At 39.6% G+C, this 18,256-nt stretch overlaps 3 protein-coding genes across 4 annotated transcripts; 1 reads left to right on the plus strand and 2 right to left on the minus strand.

Annotated features, from left to right (window-relative positions):
• Nucleotides 1–6,246: 6,246 nt before the first annotated feature.
• LOC103977599 (transcription factor MYB54) lies at nucleotides 6,247–7,399 on the minus strand. Its single transcript, XM_009393162.3, has 3 exons — nucleotides 7,178–7,399; nucleotides 6,691–7,062; nucleotides 6,247–6,605 (listed from the first exon to the last, which is right to left on the minus strand). Exons 1-3 carry the CDS (start codon nucleotides 7,356–7,358, stop codon nucleotides 6,448–6,450), a joined length of 711 nt encoding a protein of 236 aa, XP_009391437.2. The 5' UTR covers nucleotides 7,359–7,399; the 3' UTR covers nucleotides 6,247–6,447.
• Nucleotides 7,400–9,888: 2,489 nt separating this feature from the next.
• LOC103977600 (DNA polymerase epsilon subunit B) lies at nucleotides 9,889–14,895 on the minus strand. The gene is made up of 13 exons (XM_009393163.3): nucleotides 14,582–14,895; nucleotides 14,299–14,476; nucleotides 13,935–14,088; nucleotides 13,723–13,854; nucleotides 12,620–12,697; nucleotides 12,020–12,124; nucleotides 11,819–11,899; nucleotides 11,602–11,732; nucleotides 11,289–11,383; nucleotides 10,910–11,009; nucleotides 10,489–10,603; nucleotides 10,288–10,398; nucleotides 9,889–10,211 (listed from the first exon to the last, which is right to left on the minus strand). The coding sequence occupies exons 1-13, from the start codon at nucleotides 14,748–14,750 to the stop codon at nucleotides 10,065–10,067; spliced, it is 1,596 nt and encodes a 531-aa protein (XP_009391438.2). The 5' UTR covers nucleotides 14,751–14,895; the 3' UTR covers nucleotides 9,889–10,064.
• Nucleotides 14,896–16,186: 1,291 nt separating this feature from the next.
• Nucleotides 16,187–18,032, plus strand: LOC135606426 (uncharacterized). Of its 2 annotated transcripts, none has more exons than XM_065097453.1 (3): nucleotides 16,187–16,559; nucleotides 16,735–16,817; nucleotides 17,123–18,032. In XM_065097453.1, exons 1-3 carry the CDS (start codon nucleotides 16,284–16,286, stop codon nucleotides 17,814–17,816), a joined length of 1,053 nt encoding a protein of 350 aa, XP_064953525.1. In that variant the 5' UTR covers nucleotides 16,187–16,283; the 3' UTR covers nucleotides 17,817–18,032. The 2 variants fall into 2 exon arrangements, with proteins under 2 accessions (XP_064953525.1, XP_064953526.1); XM_065097454.1 differs by having other exon boundaries at nucleotides 16,189–16,559; nucleotides 17,126–18,032.
• Nucleotides 18,033–18,256: the final 224 nt, after the last annotated feature.

The following is an 18,256-nucleotide window of genomic DNA, read 5'->3' on the forward strand; positions in this document are numbered from 1 at the left end:
TGGCGCTTTACGCTATCGTGCTTCGATGGGAGATAAAGCGCAGAAAGCAAACCACGGCTTCATCTTTTCAATGGCTTAAGTCATATATATAGTGTTAAGTGTCTTCATCCCTGAGGAGGAAGGATTCGGCCATTAACGTTCGTGGGGGCCAAAACAGTATGCAGTTCGCTGGCGAAACACAGAAAGGCCGACACAATCATCTCCAATGATACGTCCGAAGCATCCACACTGAGCTGCGAGAGGGCCTACTCGTTGAAACCCCCGAGAACTTTGAGCTGGACAAACGTCAAAAGAAGACGAAGCCGTAGTGGAGAAGGCTTCCGACGTCGGTACAAGTACTCTGCCACTGTGCTCGCAAAGCCATTGGAGGCAGACCCAGGGAGAACTTTCGCTCGACGCGTAGGAGGACAGAGCTCCTCAGCCTCTCTTTTTTGGTTCATCTTTTGACTGGAGGCAGCAGTGCAGATTTGCTGTTGATGTTTCTGCAGCAACATTTTCCAGGACAAGGTAGCCGCTGAGTCAAGGAAAACGCAGTCCCCGGCTCACGTGATGTTCTCGTCTTGATATGGTGTTGTTTCTGAATCGTTCTGCAAAGGCAGAGTAGTGTTCCGAGTTGCAGATGCTGGGAATGGAGATTAGAAGGCTGGAGACAACAGCAACACGATAAAAGTTCATGATTTAATGCATTTGGCATGTTCATCATAATGCAAAGTAGGTTTTGTTTGATTACTGATCTCAAGAAAAAGTAAGATTTGTTTACGATAACCAATCTAACATAAATGCACTTTATCTAACCTGAAATAAAGAGTTGTATTGGCACCCTATCATCTATAAATATTTTTAACTCTAAAAAAAGGTTTTTTTTTTGCTTCTCTCTTAGACTCTCTCCACGTTTGAGTTCCACAAACTTAGATATGGAAGGACGAGAAAAATCCGACACCTGTCTTCTACAATCACCTCCGAAGAGCTTGGTACCTCGAGAACCTCACCTTGGCGCATCGAAGATCCGCCTTCGATCCTCGTCCCTAACATTGCGGCTTAGATCGGAGTTGACCTTCATCCATTTCGGGCTCGGAGCAAATCAGTCAGCCTCATCACTCTTCATTCTTTTCTATATATCAAAGCAGTAATCCAACTAAAGCTTTCACTAAATCCACCAGTACTGTGAATAATACTTCCCTAAGGAACGAGTTACGAGTCATAAGGTTCATGACCGAGATCGTTTTCTCTAGATGTCGAAGAACAATGGAATCTGCAGTCGTACAGCAATCATTGTGAATGAGAGAGAAAGACTCCGCTGCTCACACCACTATAAATCTGGGCTCTGCGTCAACAGCTCATCGATCGACGATTCTCCATCCCACCACTCAACTGCTGTCACTACTAATAAAGATGTCAGTCGAAGCGAAAGTGAGCTCCAATGCTAACATTCTGCTTCTGTCTCCCTTAATATCCGTATGTAGATCTCATTTCTGCATGCGGAAAGTTGTGGTGAAAGTGGACGTCCATGATGGCCAGGATAAGAGAAGGGCAATGGAAGCTGTTTCCAGCTTTAAAGGTAAAAGCTATCTCTATCTTTCGCTCAACCTTTTCGATCGTACAAATCCTTTGTGCATAACGGCGGACTTGAAGAACAAGAAGCTCACTGTCACCGGAAACGTCGACCTCGTGGATGTGGTGAGAATGTTAAGATAACACTGGTGCGCAAAAGAACCAGAGAAGAAGACGGCAGAACCCAAGAAGGAGGAGGAGGGGTGAGGGCGCCATTGAGGCCGCCAAGGCATGCAAAGCGGAGTATCATTTTGTCATATACTCAAATTATAGATGTTTTCACTAAGCCACTTTAAAAGACATTCCTATGGATTTCATTCATTAATACAAGTTGGACATCCTAAACATTCATGCTCCAAATTAAATGGAGCATGAACAAAATAACAAATTAAATGAATGATTCTCCTAATTGATTGAGATAATATTTCCCTACCAACTATTACAACTTGGAGATTTTCTACTAGCAATCAACATATCTATATCTACCTTATATGACATGGACACAAAGTGAATATAATTAATGTGAATACATAATGTTGACATACATTAGACAACATATTATCTAAAACTTGTACATATGCCTGTATATACTTATCGAAGATTCAATAAAAATTCACTTACTTGCACCATTATATGCCAATCCTCTACATATCTTGGTTTGTTCTCCACAAAAGATGTCATCGGAAGCAAAGGTGAGTCCCAGTGATAGCAGTCAAGTTATCTCTCCCCTTCTATTTCTCTCACTAAATTTCCATACGCACATCTCATTTCTGCATGAAGAAAATTGTGGTGAAAGTGAACATCCATGATGAGGAGGACAAGAGTAAGGTGATAAGAGCCACTTCCAATCTTATAGGTAAAAACTCGCTCCATTCACTAAACCATCTTTGGCTCAATCTGTAGAGAGCTAAGAATTCTTTTGTACTACGAACAGGAATCGATACGATATCGGTGGACTTGAAGGACAAGAAGCTCACAGTCATCGGAAGAATCGACCCCGTGCGGTTGACGAGAAAGTTAAGGAAACACTATCACGCTGAGATCCTCTCGATCCGCTCGGAGAAAGAAGAAGAGAAGAAGGAAGAGCCCGAGAAGAGTGAGGAGAAGGAGGAAGGAGCGGAGAAGAAGAATAAGGAGGCTGGTGCGGTCGCCAGTGCATGGAATGGTTACGATCCGCATGTGATACCGCACTACGTCCCGATCACCGAGGAGGACCCAAATGGCTGTGTGGTTATGTAGTTCTTCGTGTATTTGGTGAGGCGGCCACTGATGGCCTGAGGTGGCGCGAGTGTTCCGAGTGTTCCGAGGCCGAGAGGAGACGAACTCCGCATAGGACGTATTAGAAGACTCTTTTGAGTAATTTACATATGACACCTTTTTTTTCCTGAAGAAAAATAAAATATATTATCTATCGATACTTCAACAAGTCATCACATAATCGGCACAATTTGCGAGTAATATTCAACGATCATATAAAATTATTCTCGAGAATCAACTCCTCAAGATTTTCTATTGAAGCTTTTAGATATGTTAGCACACATAGGAGGAATTTTTGTTGAGCTCGTTCTTGATGAAAAGAATAGAAGATAAGAACAATTATTGAAGAAGTTTTATTGAAGAAATAAAAATGCTTCAATACATTAACTTCCCTCAATAGAATCCTGATAAGGATACGACTTCGTGAGTAGGGCAAGAGTAGATCGTTGCTACTGTTGCGATTGTTGTTGTTGTGAGGGCATAGGCGTTCCCTTCGTTCTCCTTAAATTCGCCTTTCATTCTCCTTAAGTCCATCGACTTTTGGCAGATCAGCGAAGAATGTGGCTGCAGCGGCGTTGGTCACTGGCCGAAGACAAGACCAACGCTGGCCGAAGACAAGGGCGAAACTTCGCTTTTCTCAACGACGAAACTTACACCAATCTAGTGACAAACTCTAACTCCAAAATCTTCAATATTTCAAGCAATCTTGTTCTACTTTTAACATGTATTAATTATAATTTCCACTAGCATAGGTTTTGGATCACTGAAATGGACAATTATAATTCTTGATTTGAAACCACATGAACTAATTTAAGCCCCTGTAACGAAGCATATTTTGAGACTACATTTTGTTGCACCAATTCCAGTTTTAGGATATTTAAAATGCTTACTATCTTTATTCCATCATATCAACAAAATTTAAGATATTCTTATAAAACTATTTTGAAATATCTCCAACATTCATGCTCTAATTCGAAAGGGTGTATAAGAAATAACAATGCATTGGATAAATATGACAAATTAAATGAAGGATTTTTTTTTTCTTTTTCGAATGATCGAGACAAGAAATTTCCTGCCAACTATAACATATCATAGATTTTCTTAGTATGAACATATCTATATGTACCTGAATACATACATCTTATATACATTAGACAAAATATTCCTTAGAACTTGTACATGCATCTATGTGTACCCATTAACGTGAAGACATCTCTTCCTTCACACTGCTACTGATACCACTATAAACCCAAACTCTCTGTTATCAGCTCGCTCACACCATTGTGCTCTCCCAAAGAGATCCACAGTCTTGCTTCGTCTTCAATCTCGCCACTCAACCTTGATCACCGCTGAAGATGTCATCGATACCCAAAGTGAGTTCCGATGCTAACATTCAAGCTATAACAGCTGTGTCTCTGCTTGTGTTTCGCTCACTAAACTTGTACGTGCAGAAAGTGGTGGTGAAGTTGAACATCCTCGATGAGAAGGAGCAGAGAAACGCAATGAGAGCAGTTTCCGACCTTAAAGGTAAAAGCTTGCTCTGTTCGCTGCACCGCTATCTAAGGCTCAATCTTTTGCGAGTTGGGATGAAGTCTATTGTACTACGAACAGGGATTCATACGATATCGGCGGACTTGAAGGACAAGAAGCTCACCGTCATCGGAAACATCGACCCCGTGAGCGTGGTGATCAAGTTAAGGAAGCACTATCTCACTGAGATCGTCACGGTCGACCCTGCAAGTTAAGGAAGCGCTATCTCACCATAGAAGAAGAAGAAGAAGAAGGTAGAAGGAGTAGAGAGGCCGCCAAAGCATGCAAAGGTTTCTATATATATCATTATGTAATTCTTCATATATGGTGAGGTGGTCTGAACATTGGTGATTCTTCAATTGCTAAGGTGAATCATTATGTATTACACTCTTCAAGTAATCTATATATGTTTTTTTTTTGCTTGCATGAAACCTATATATCATTTGATTCTTAAAATAATCAAATGATATATAGGGGATGGATCTGATTTACAACTAATTATTGATCTTCAATACCATCAAGGAGAAAGCTTTATTCTCTTTAGAAAGGCTATGCTAAATACTTAAAATAATCAAATGATTCTTAAAATAGTTCCGATTCCATTTTTCTTGAACCAAAGGGAACTCGGTTGATAGAGTAAATTCCTTTGCTGGCAGCTCTTTCGATTTTATTATTTTGATGATAAATAGTATGTTTCTCCTGTGATCAAAATCCAAAATAGTATGTTTCTCTTGATTGCTCAGCAAAGGAAAAGACAAAAAAAGATGGCACGGAATACATTGGGATCCAAATGAGAATCCATTTACCTTCCTTTATATATGGTGTCAATTCAGGCGAAGTACTCACTCAGGACAGTAATGGCCTGTGTGGAATCCAAAACTCTCAAAGCTTTGTTTCTGTCAGCATCACTGTGGCAAACCACATCAACACTTGAGATCTTTACAGACCCAAATAATTTATGGGATTCCTTTCATCAAAATAATTAGTTATAGTTTCATAAACAAAGGAAGTCAGTAATAGCTTGCAATGCCTATATATAAGAGTTAGAAGAGAAAGAAATGAAATAAGACAACAAGTTATTGATCATCTTTCTGGTTACATCATAATCCTATTTATAGAGTTAAAGAAAATCTAATCGATCTAATAAACTAAGGAATCAAGAAAAATATATGACGATCATATCCCCGTTTAATACAATAGTTTTAACAAAGGTATTCAATTTAATTCCTAAAAAAAGGATAAATTATTTGTCGTTTTATCATGAAGTAGTTCAAGTTATGCCGGTTGGAATATTACACAAAATTTATGATTAAATAGGATTTTTATTTAAAAAATCTAGTAAAGATATGAATCTTGGCATAGTTGAAGTCAAAGTTTTCTATAAATATAAATAGGGGGCTTATACATATAAGAAGGAGAAGTGACAAAATAGAGTCAAAAGAGATCATTGGATCTTTTAGAGATTGTAAGTTATTATCATTATTAAGAGTTTTTTATTTTTTGAAGTATCTATGTTCTTCTCATGATATGTTATCTATGATTCTTTATATTCATCATCTTTTTGAGAAACTTTTCAACAGAATTATATATATATATATATTTAAGAGTTAGAAAAATATTTTCTATAGGAAATTATCATATAATTGAAATAGTCATTACTGATCTCAAGAAAATGTGATAGACCTAATAATAAGAACCTCAAATTGCTTAATCTACTAATTGTCTCAAAAGATTGTCTATATATAAAATGCTATAAAAAGGAAGCAAAATAAATGTTCCTTGTTATGTCATTGGACCTCTAGTAATATATATTTAAAAACCCAATAATTAGACTAAACAATCCAATACCAATTATTAATTATCATTGAAGAAAAGCTACTTCAATCAAGACCACAACATCTTGTGAATTTACATGAAGTATATTACAGTTGTCGACTCATCAATGTTTCTACAAATCCATAGATGCATGCTCTTGAGGAATGCTTTCATTCGGAGAGCTTGCAAGCCATGTACATGTCAGTTGTCATGATTAAATATATGTTAGGGTTTATGCGCAGTACACAAATTAAACAGATTGTGAAGATGTTAATTCTTTTCCTATAAGCATAATTATATGCTTCCGACAGCCATGAAATCAATGAACCTGACATGAGTTCCCTTCTTCTCCTCCCCATCTTCTTCTCTCTTTCTTCCCAAATCCTCCTGAGTGCTTTCAGAGTCACTGTTTACTTGGAGGAAGTCATAGAACTCCATCGAGTTATCTCTATCTGCAATCAGACCATCATGCTAAGTAGATTAAAGTACCTAATTACACCAAGTGTTTCCGATGAAAATACCTGTAGAATATGTTACCTTCACACATGTCGAGGTGAGAATCCTCATGCTGAGAGTGATGAACCGTGACAGATGTTCTATCAGACTCCTCGATCATGGAAACCATATTTCTCGGCTCGAGCTTTCTCTTCTTGCATCTCTGAGACTGCTCCTCGTCGACGAAGTTACCATGAAGCCGAGACCGTTCTCTGTGCTTCCGTGCCATGATCACATGCCAATGGTTCTTCACGGCGTTATCGGTGCGTCCGGGGAATAGGCGTGCGATGATAGCCCACCTGTTTCCATAGATCTGATGAGCGGCGAGCAGCAGCTGGTCTTCCTCCTCCGTGAAAGGATTCTTGTTGATCCTTGGATCCAGTTGATTGTACCATCTCAACCTACAGCTCTTTCCTGATTGAAATGATTGAGTGGAAACATTATTAGAACGAACCGTAGAGAGAGAGAGAGAGAGAGAGAGAGAGAGAGAGAGAGACCAAACGCAGGGGCACAGAGATATATACTGCACCTGATCTACCCTGAAGCATCTCGGCGATGGCGTTCCAGTTATGAGGGCCATATTTGGCAACCAATTCCGTGAGCTTCGCGTCCTCTGCAGGCCTCCAGTGACCTTTGGTGCACATCTCTCGACGATCAGTATGCCTTCGGTGGAAAAGAAGATCGCAGAGGTGGAGATAGTGGGGAGACATATAAAATGCGATGGAGAGTTTCTAGTTAGAGAGTTACGGATAGTTACATGCACCGGTGGTTGAATGGTACGTGTAGACTAAAGAGTTGTGGTTCACACAAAGTGGGGTGTGGTGGGGGAAAAGATTAGAGAGAGAGAGAGAGATATAGAGAGGGGGTTGCTTGGGTGGGTGAATTCTGTTCCTCTTTCAACATCTCTCCTCTCTAACCTACAACGTTTACTTGAGAACCAACCATCATCTTCCCCAGCACTACACTGAGGACATGCATTAGTAAACACATATTGGTCACCAACGCCGGGCAAGGAAAGTATACAGTATTGGCATTAATTTCGTGCAGATGGATATATGCAGTGAAAGAAGCAGTAGTTGTAGATCGTCTTCAGGTATGCAAGTAGACTTTTGTAGAAGCGCTGCAACGATGGCAGAAATGGAAGTTGTCTTCCCGACGCAAGAACTTGGTCCAAAGTCTCACCTCCCTCGCCAACCAATCAGCATCAGCAGCTAAGCTTATCACGAAACACTACATTCCTTGCATGGGTGACAACCACCGGACCCATTTCGTCAAACGTTTGATGAAATGCCCGTGTCGAAAAAGATACGAGTAATAAGGTCATTTACTTATACAAATGATTAGTGCTTTCACCGATACATCCACCAAATGCAAGACTTAGTATAAAGGGTTTATTTTAGTCGTTATGATTTTGATCATAGACTACTTGAGTTTTTATGATTTACTCATATTTTAAATAATATTTATATTTTTAAAAACATAACATATAAACTTATTCTGAGTTAGTTTGTTTGCGTGACATACTGACTCATAATAAACTATTAATATAATGATATATATAATTTAAATTTAAAAAAAATAATTTTAATTGATGTGATTTCGATCATAGACCACTTAAGCCCTTATAATTTTATTTGTGTCTAAAATAACTCCTATATTTTAACAAACGTAGCATATAAGCCCCTCATATTAAATCCGAATTGACAGACATTAAAGTCTGCTTATGTAATATGCTGACTCATAATAAATTATTTAATATAATAATATATATAATTTATTTTATATATATATATATATATATATATATATATATATATTATCGAGGAAGAGGAAGTGACGGAGACTAGACAGACGAAGAAAGAGAGGTAGAGATAAAAGAGGTGAAAGAGATATAGCAACAAACGACAAACGAACTCGAATCTAATACAAATAAGAAATTCTCCGATCCAATTTATTTGTTCAAATTTTAAAAATATTCTCTTAACTTTGACACAACATCGATTTTTTTTTATTAACTTTATTCCAACACAAAGATTATATAAATAAATCTATTTTATTTTACATATTGTCACTAACAATTCATGCCGGAAGGTAAATTGATCCTGATAATATCTATAGCTGTTGTATGTGATGCATTTATGATGCTTCATGTTTGAATATATGCCTAACAGTTCAAGTTTTGAGATTTATGACAATCCAATCAAATGATTTACTAACGTATCATAATAGGTTTTGAGTACGAATCACATGATCCATTTCACTAAGGTATCTGTCCATTTCAATTTCACCGGTTTTCAGTCAATACTTATGTTTTTCTCTGCAATTGGTTTGAATCTCTTCAATTAACTATAGTTATCACTGAGGTGAAAGGGATATTAATTTTCTTCCGCATGCAATATGATCCACCATATGCATTAAATAGATTAGTCATAAAGCTGCTAGATTTGACTAAGATAAATATATGTTGTTAGACACGAGAACAAATCAGATGGTGGTAATCTTGTGTCAGCATAATAGGTGCCTTTGAATGCATAAAATAATGGTACCAGTAGAACCCCCCCCTAAGGTTCTTTGTGATTAGAATATTGGAACACTTGCAGTCAAGTTCTTATGTCACTATCATATTTTCCTTTGGCAAGAAACACTCAATGTGTCATTTCAAGATATCCTTTTACATCTCCATTGCTTTGTATACAAATCAAGCTCTAGTGAATGTCTCTAAATTAAATAGGGTTCTTAGCAAGAAAGGATATGCTAAAATAATCAAATTGGTAACTCTTTTAACCTTGTTTGCTTAGGTCTTCACTACATCAAAATAGGCATATTTTGTCGTGTCTAATTTATGTCCATGACATGATCACATTGTTAGGTTAAACAATAGAAGATGAGCAATGACAATGTCTACAAATTGTACAGCATTCATCACATGAAGGACATGAACCGAATTGAATGGGAATCAATGGCATAAATATCATAAAAACAAAGCCAACATTAGTTCCTAACTCTTTCTCATACATCCAAAATTTTCATTTACCAACAAAGAACTTGACCTTTAACCTCCAAAGCAGAATCAAGCCATGCGCTGTCCCAGAAAAGATCAGATACATAATTACAAACGAATTTGAAGTTCAATTGAAGTCAACATTTCAGGTTTCACATCTCGGGATATCTGCACACTGATATCATCTATGAACAACACTTCATAGGAGTTGTTCATCGATGCTTCCTTCGAATCCTTAGTTTCCACAAATGTCATACTTATTCCCACAATAGGCCGATGTCACATTAATTTTGTGGTTTCAGAGGGCATGACTTGGCAGCACATACACATACAGCAGAGCATGGTGAACCATAAGCATGGGTTCTGTCAACTGGTGATTCTTAACCATGTAGGGAGCAGTATGGTTCAAACTGGATTAGCTTTCCAAGGCAGACAACTCAACCTCCTGAGTGCAAGGGCGATATGCAGCAAATGTGTTGTCATTAGAGAAGGAGCCTGGATTGAAACAAGTTATTCCAGTATATTTGAAAGCCTTCTGCTCACTCCTGTCACCCAACACTATCTGTAAAACAACAGCATTAAAGTTTGATAACCTTGCACACATGTTTTCAGGTATGCATGACACGAAGAGTTGATACCGTATGTGGAGTTGGATATAATCTAAGGCAGTGATCATAGTTCCAGATGATGGGTTGCACAGTCAGCGGCAAGGGGCAAAGATGACTTTGATGAGTAATAGTGGCTACAAGCTGCAACCAACATATCATCTGAGTGTAACCACTCGCAAATTCCAGTTTTTAGATACAAAAGAGCAAAATAAAAGAAAAATGAAAACTCACATGCTGGAAATAATCACCCGTTTCTGCTGTTGATGGAGGAATCAAACAAGATCGACGCATTCTGTAAAGCAAATCTTGCCGAAAAATAACAATTTCTTGGGTGTAAAATTTAATTCTGCAAATTGCACAATGAGTCACAAATTAAGATTATCAGATGAGCTAGAAACAAGCATATGATTCCATTGCGATGTATACAGAAAGAATAAAAATGACCTCAAGTGCAGCTTATGACATTGGTTTATGTACCAACTCTTATATCAAGTCTAAAGCTTGATGGAACATATCATCTAAAGCGAAATGGGATGGTAGTACATTGATATTCTCCAACCAACTATTCGGTGAGAGTGACAAACTAGCTAATGTTTTTCATGTGGAAAAAATAATTAACAATAGGGCAATTCAATTATCACATAAATCTAACCTGCATGGGTTGCTACGGAAAATAGCACCAGGGATATGCTTTTGCAATTCTTCAGTGAGATACTTTGGCAGAGCACACCTTGGAAGAACCTTGGATGGACCTACAATGTCAAACTTTGTGAGCTTGGATTGCATTAATCTCGGATAAGAGATCACAAATGTTCTCAAATAATCATGTATAGGGAGTATGCATATGAATCATGACATGTGGCAGCACAAAATTTAAGACATTCTGTAGATCATGGGAATTAATAAACTTCCCGACCAGTATAGGCAACAGATACTTAGAGAGGTTATGGTAACAGAATCATGGGCTGGCCCACACCAGAATTGTATCTACAAATTTCAAGTAATAATAGAAGTTAAAGAATAGATGGTACCTGCATCATCAGGACCTGGAATAAACAAAAATCTGCTTTGTTCTCTTAGTCTTGGGTGAGAAGCAATCATTTCTCCAAGCTTTGCAAACTGCATTCTGCATTTTGTAATTTATCTGTCATATACTTATTTTTCTGACAAGTGATACTTAGTACAATCATGAAATCTTGCAAATTACATAAGCTCTTTTAGTTAAAGAACATTGTCAAACAATATATTGACCCCCTCATTCGCAGGAGCTTTGTGCACAGGGCTGTCCTTTTCATTAAGATCTTTAGTCGAAGTGCATCCAGAAAAGGTTAAAGAGGGTCCTACCTGAGAGTTGAATAAGAATAGAAAGCAAGGTTGCAGGGCCGAGAGCAGAAATTCCCCATCAAGATAAATAAAGAAGGAACCACCTCAACACTTTCATAACCGTCAAAGACCACAGCGAGCTTTTCCACAGTCTTTTCTATCAAATAACAAAGTCCATCATTTTGAGAAGAAAACATTAACCCATTAGATTGAAGAGACTAAGAGATACTGAGTCTACCTCTTCATTGTCCAACCAAACATCTGACAGGACCACAAACATGTCATTTACTGCCTTCTTCTCTAGCCCTAATAATCTGAACTGTTTGACATACGGAACCATTTTTTTGTCAAATTTTGACATATAGAAGATATGCTCGTTACTAATCAAGTAAATCTGGCTGGGAATGATGATTTATATAAAGGGTGAAGATAAGAATACATTTTCTTCGGTTGATAAAACGTCTCCACCGAAGAAGTCAAGCCCCATGTGTAGTGCCAATGATGTTTCTCTATCCTCCAAGGGTGGAAATCCACATGTATTGACCTACAAATCATGCAAAAGTTATGAAATTTAGGTTTGTGCTGTAGTAGGAATCCTTGAGATTTAACTGATGATAAATGCACAAAGATCCAAGTAGCTAGATTATATTATATTAACCAGAAGGCTATTTTCCCAGAGACTTCCAAAGCAGAATGAATATAGCCACTTCACCTTAGGGTGCAACTCCAAAATCTTGAAACCCCAAATCATTGAGTGTATTGGTGAAGCTATTACCAGAGCTTACTGCATAAGTCTTACAACAATAATTACCAATGTTTATGTGATTTATAGTATCAGAAAAGTTTCCCAATTGCTTTTGGGTTTCCACAACAAGCATGCAAACTAACTAAGATTCTTAATTTTTTTGATCTTAACACAATTATAAGTTTGTAAAATTGTGAAACATGGATCATACAAAAAACCTCTGATTCATCCATTTCATGAAAGAAATACTAGAGAAGCAGAATACAAAAGCTTACAATTTTAAGGAAGCCTCACCTGGAAAATACCATTTGAAAGCAACTCTCCTTCTACTACAACCACAGTGTTCTCAACAAAGAATCCTGAAGTGATTTTGTGATAAAGATTAAGGAAAAGCTAGTTATAACAGCCTTCCTAGATGAGAAAAGACTAAAAGTAATAATCACATAATATGAAAGGACTGGCACTTTGGCAAATGATACAAATAAATTATAATGACTTGCTGGTTCCAGGGCATCAAGGTGATAAAATTCAGATGATAATGATCATTGTTGATTATGTTGCCCTCACAAAAATTCAGCTAGCAAGCAACAGTAACCCCATTACTTGAAAATTTTCAAGTTGCCGATAACAGATGGATATAACTAAGTTTATCCCACAGAAGAACAGGTTTCGTCTTCTTAAAGCAATAGCAATAACAACTGCTTTTTATGTTTTCTCATTTTTCCCCAGATTATCAGGAAATAAGCATGAACACATATAGCTCAAAGTTATGGAAGTACAAGGTGATACTGATAGGGTCTGGGAAATATATAACCAACATTCTGAAAGGTGGTTGTGTCATGGATACAGCCTTTATGACTAAAGTTTGACAGTAGGAAGTCAGATGGTTTATACAATTATTTTGGGTTACCTACAGCCGAGAAGCCAAATTTCATCAACTTATTTTCACTTTTAGTATACAGCATGAATGAGAGGGATATGTACCAAAAGGTTTTAAACTGAACACACTTAATAGTTTATACTAATCCATTATGTTTGAGAATGCCAACTTGTGCTTCTTTCTTGAGTCATTGATGCTCTTCTTATTGTGTAAATATATTTCAGAACTTTTCAGATAATAAGAAGTCTACAATTCAAATTTTGATGTACATCATGAAGGAAAATTGACATCTTATACACTTATTATTCCATGTTGCAAATTGCAGCCTTCTTACTATTCTATATTATGTCCCAGGTTGACTCCCATCGACAATTTTGGAGGATGAGAAAATCAATCCTCATCAAGGTGTAGGACAAACTATCCTTATCAAACACAACATATGGCCCTTTACTGCATACAAATACTGTAGGCAATTTACTTGCAACTAATCTATGAAAAATAAATTGTGAAAGGATATTGAGTTAGATAAATCAATTGGAACAGCAGCAGACAGATCTTCCAAGTAGAACTGGCCTTCTTCCAACTGTGATATCACGCCCATAATCCATCTTCTTCCGGTGCATCCAATCAAAGACTGAATAGGAGTGATCTGCATACAAACAATGAGGAGGCATAAATCAATAGACAGAGATGTAGAATCTAATCCAAGTTTCAGAAAGAGTATGATACCTCACAGCTCTCGGATTCAGTCATTTTGGTGTCAAAAACGGGTTTTGAAAAGAATTTGTCGCGAGCAATCCTCTGAAGCAGTAACTGGTATCGATCCCTATATAGGGCAGCTTTATCACCAGCATCCCCATGGATAGGCAACTTTCCCGTGTGTCTAGAAACAAATGCAACCCGTATAATAGTCCGATTACCATATGTCTCATAAAATTCAACATAAACCAAAAAAAAAAACCAAATATGCCATTTTTGTCGCAAGTTTAACCTAATAATGCATATAGCCAATGGAACCACGCAACATTATGGAAAGAAACAAACAAGGAAGAAGGAGGAAATTAAGAACGACGAGATCTTTGAGAATGCCTACTCGTAGAAGACGTTCTTGATGGGATCGTAACGAAACCGAGGGATCACGAACGCATCAATCACCCTGAGGGCGAAGCTGCTGCTGGTGCTGGCGGCGCTGGGGTCGACGGCGGCATCCGCATTGAGCAGGAGGCTAACAACCCGGCGGATTGCCTCCCGATCCAAGATGGACGATTTCACTGTTGATGTTTAAATAAAAACGATTTTTAGGAATCCAGGGGTCAGAACAGAGTGAAAAGATGGAGATGGGATCTCAAATAATAACCAAGTTGAAAGAAACGCACGGGATTGCTTATCGATATCATCGATGAGGAGGTCGAGGTATCCGTCTTCGGCGTCAGGGAAGCGGGCAAGGTAGGCGAGGGTCTCCTCTAGGGCGTCGACCTTGAGGGTGAACCCGCGGAGCTTGAACTTGCGCTGGACCTTCTTCCGAGATCCACTCGGCGCCGCCATGGGGATCTCTCGATGTCCCCTTCTTGCCCTACGTGGGGAGCGGAAGAAGGCGGGAAGCTTATGAGGAGGAGACTAGGGATCCGGGTAAAGCCACGGCCCAAGCTTGTGTGGAGGTCACCCTAAACCCGACCGGAACTAATCTACCACCGCAAGGTGTTCGACGAAAAGCCTGTAAAGCTTAACGTTTACTCGCGCAATAATACTATAGTGTTATTATTCCCATGCTTCGTGTATATACTATGTAGTATCGTAATCCATTTAGGCAATACGTGTTAAAAGCGTAGATTTGACGAAACGTAGAAATCAGCCCCATGTGACAAAAGGACGTTTATGTGCTAATTATTAGCATTAATTGCCGATCATATTAACGCAATCCAACCTATCAGCACACCAAATTGGAGAGCGGGCAATGGCGGGAAAGCGAGAGATGGCGGCAAAACCAAAAAACATTAGTGACACGTGCTGTGCACGTGACAAAATATCATGTAAGATTATGTTTAATTGTTTTTAAAAAATATAATATAAATATGTATATTATAAATATTTGATATATTAATAATATTATTACCCAAAAAAAAGATTATATGGAGGGATGCGATAGTAATAAATATAATAGAATTTTTTTCTTTCATGAAAAACTTTAAATTCCCTTGGGAATTTAAATATGATAATAAATAAATCATTTAAATTGTTCTAAGGTTAAGATGATGTTCTGACTAGTAAACAATACTGGTTTAGAATTCATATTATCATTTTTCTAACCATATTTGTAGTACAGATTAACATATAAGATTTTTTTTAATAACTAGATATAAAAATACTATCGATAATTAAATGAAATAAAAAATCTATAATATGGTATTTGATACATAGTTTCATGAATAATAATAAAATTATTATATATATATATATTTGATTAGTTATAATTTTCTTTTTGCATAATTGCATATTTATATGGCGATTTCCCAAATATCAATTAGGAGAAGGTTTTCTTTAGATCAGGCGCAATCGATCACATCCACAGTCGGGCCCATCAAACCACCCGACATGACAAATGGTACACATCAAGCCGGACATCGCATATGGCATACAGCACATGTCACGTCCTCCCATCTCAAAATGGGAGCTTTCAATACGCGAGAAAGCGGATCCGCCGTAGGCGGATGCGGTTAGGGGGCGGGAACAAACCCGCTTTTGTCCATTAACTCGTCGGCCGTGTACGTGCATGCCGTACTCCCATCACGACCCCACATCACCATCATCATCCCCACCCCCAGTCCCACTGATTGATGAAGAGCACCTCTCTCTCCTCCCTCCCTCCCGCTCGTGCCGCACGTGCCGCGTGGGGTCGTAAATGAAATGGATTAACTACGAGCAAAAGAACGGCACCCAAAACAAACAATGATAATGAAAGAAGAGTCCGCTTTAGTATATAGCAGCCCTATTGGAACCGCTGTGGGGTTTTGCACTGTCCCAAATCGTTACCACTCTCCTCATCCATCCATCTGCTTTTCTCTCCCAATCTCATCTACCATGAGGATCCGGAAGAGGCCAAATCCCTCCGCCTCCCCTTCTTCTTCCATCTCTCGGCCGCCGCCGCCGCCGCCTCCGGTTCCTTCTCTGCTCCCAGATCCATCCTCCTATGTCCATCCAACAGCTGGAACGCCTGATAATAGTGGAGGAGGATATGGTGGGAGAGGTGGAGAGAGGTTGCACTCTGATGGGGATCTAAACATAGACCCCAGTGAGGCGGGGAATCCTCCCCATCCTGATCAGCCCCATGGAAGCAGCAGCGAAGCAGCAGGGAAGGTGCGCTTACTTACTCATCTTCACAACCTTCCTTGTTCTTCTTCTGCATCGACCTGCTGCTTTGTTTCGCTTCTTTGGCGAGATCCCCTTCTTGTTCTCGGGGTCCTGATGGGTGCAATGTGGTGATTGTTGCATAACCCCACCGTGGGATGGGGCTTTTTCGGATTTGCTGCAGGTGTTGAGAAAGGATGCGAAGGAGGAGGACGGCATGGTGGATAGCAACGAGGGATGGAATACCCATGTCAATAGTAATTGCAGGTAGGTAACTATTTGTGCCTCTGCCCCCTTCTTGTCCATAGGAAATGAGTAGCTTTCGCTCGTATTACCATCGCTTGCGGGCAAACCAACACATAAAGAAAAGGCAGCCCCAGTGCTGTTGCTTCTGCCTGTGCATGCCAGGCTGACCCATCATCGCATCCGACCACCATTCTCATCACGCATCCACGCACGCACCCACACGCCCTCCCACATCTCCTCCTCTTTCGGATTCCCATGGCTAGGTATCTGCTCATGAGACGAGTATGAAGAGTTACCGAGATTGGCCTGATGTTGTGAATCTCTAGCAGCTCAAGTGCACCGGTGTCGGCGTGGGAACAGCTTGGAGACGCTGCAACATCGCAGAGGAAAAAGAGAGGAGGAGATGGGATGGACATTCAGAAGAAGCCCAAGGGGAAGGGGAGGGCGAAGACGAGTGACACCCCAGCAAATGGTAGTGCTTGCACTAGAGTCGATGCTAGCGATAACGGGAGATGCCAAGGTGAGGATAAGGAGGAGGGAGTAGGATGGATGGATGGGAATGGGTCAAATGGGAAGAAGCGGCGGAGCCCAGCGGTGCTGATGGAGGGGTCGCGGTGCAGCCGGGTCAACGGCAGGGGGTGGCGGTGCTGCCAGAAGACGCTCGTCGGCTACTCTCTCTGCGAGCACCATTTGGGGAAGGGGAGGCTGAGGAGCATGGCCAGCGTGCGAGGCCAACTGGGCACGAGCACTGGTAAGCTCAAGCGAAGCAGTGAGCGAACCACTGCTCTCTCGAAACCTTTAGAGGACAAGCAACCACAGCCCGATGACGCGGATGAGATCAAGATGGAAGATGATAAGGAGAAGACGGCCGCACCGAAACGGAAGAAGATCGGCATGGTGAAGGCTCGAAGGATCAGCAGTTTGCTCGACGAAATCAATCGTCCATTGCCATCTTTACTGTCGCAGCCGCCAGAAGATCCGTTCATGCGGATGCCCGACGGCAGCGAGGCAATGGTGTGAGAACATTAGCAGGTGCGTTCAGGTTCTTATCATGGAGGCCACGACCACTGGTGCTTGAAGAACAACTAATCTGCTCCAAATTTTGCTGCGTTTTTCTCTTTGTTTTGGTCATTTCGAAGGAGAATTCGAGTCTCTACTGCTCTTGGTGTTGTTATGTGGATCTGTACGAGGTATCTTTATCTGGTGCAATCTCCAGTCTTGTGGTTTCCTTCTTCATTCGTCCACAGCCCCGATCCCGTAGACCCAATGGCTGTTGATTGGTGCAACTCCATAATATCCATATACTTGCTACCTCTAATTTTGCCATACCACAGCGGTCTTCCCTTTTTTTATATTTCTCAAACCGCATTTCTTATTTGTCATAATCCTAGAAAATATGTCTATATCAATACCTATTTTTGTATGAGTTGATTTATGTTATGTTTTGAGACCATTTATCT

This window comes from Musa acuminata, chromosome BXJ2-3 (genome assembly GCF_036884655.1).
Source record: "Musa acuminata AAA Group cultivar baxijiao chromosome BXJ2-3, Cavendish_Baxijiao_AAA, whole genome shotgun sequence".
Taxonomy (NCBI): Eukaryota; Viridiplantae; Streptophyta; class Magnoliopsida; order Zingiberales; family Musaceae; genus Musa; species Musa acuminata.

Bases quoted from the DNA above. Each gene is read 5' to 3' on its own strand.
- LOC103977599 (XM_009393162.3), bottom strand. From the start codon at position 7,358: ATGTCTCCCCACTATCTCCACCTCTGCGATCTTCTTTTCCACCGAAGG. The intron at 7,063-7,177 runs GTGCAGTATATA...CATTTCAATCAG, and splicing joins GATGCTTCAGGGTAGATCAG to GAAAGAGCTGTAGGTTGAGA. The intron at 6,606-6,690 runs GTAACATATTCT...GTCTGATTGCAG, and splicing joins TCACCTCGACATGTGTGAAG to ATAGAGATAACTCGATGGAG.
- LOC103977600 (XM_009393163.3), bottom strand. From the start codon at position 14,750: ATGGCGGCGCCGAGTGGATCTCGGAAGAAGGTCCAGCGCAAGTTCAAG. The intron at 14,089-14,298 runs GTAGGCATTCTC...ATTTGTTTCTAG, and splicing joins ATCAAGAACGTCTTCTACGA to ACACACGGGAAAGTTGCCTA. The intron at 11,010-11,288 runs GTACCATCTATT...TTGACATTGTAG, and splicing joins TCCAGGTCCTGATGATGCAG to GTCCATCCAAGGTTCTTCCA.
- LOC135606426 (XM_065097453.1), top strand. From the start codon at position 16,284: ATGAGGATCCGGAAGAGGCCAAATCCCTCCGCCTCCCCTTCTTCTTCC. The intron at 16,560-16,734 runs GTGCGCTTACTT...GATTTGCTGCAG, and splicing joins GCAGCGAAGCAGCAGGGAAG to GTGTTGAGAAAGGATGCGAA. The intron at 16,818-17,122 runs GTAGGTAACTAT...GTGAATCTCTAG, and splicing joins CATGTCAATAGTAATTGCAG to CAGCTCAAGTGCACCGGTGT.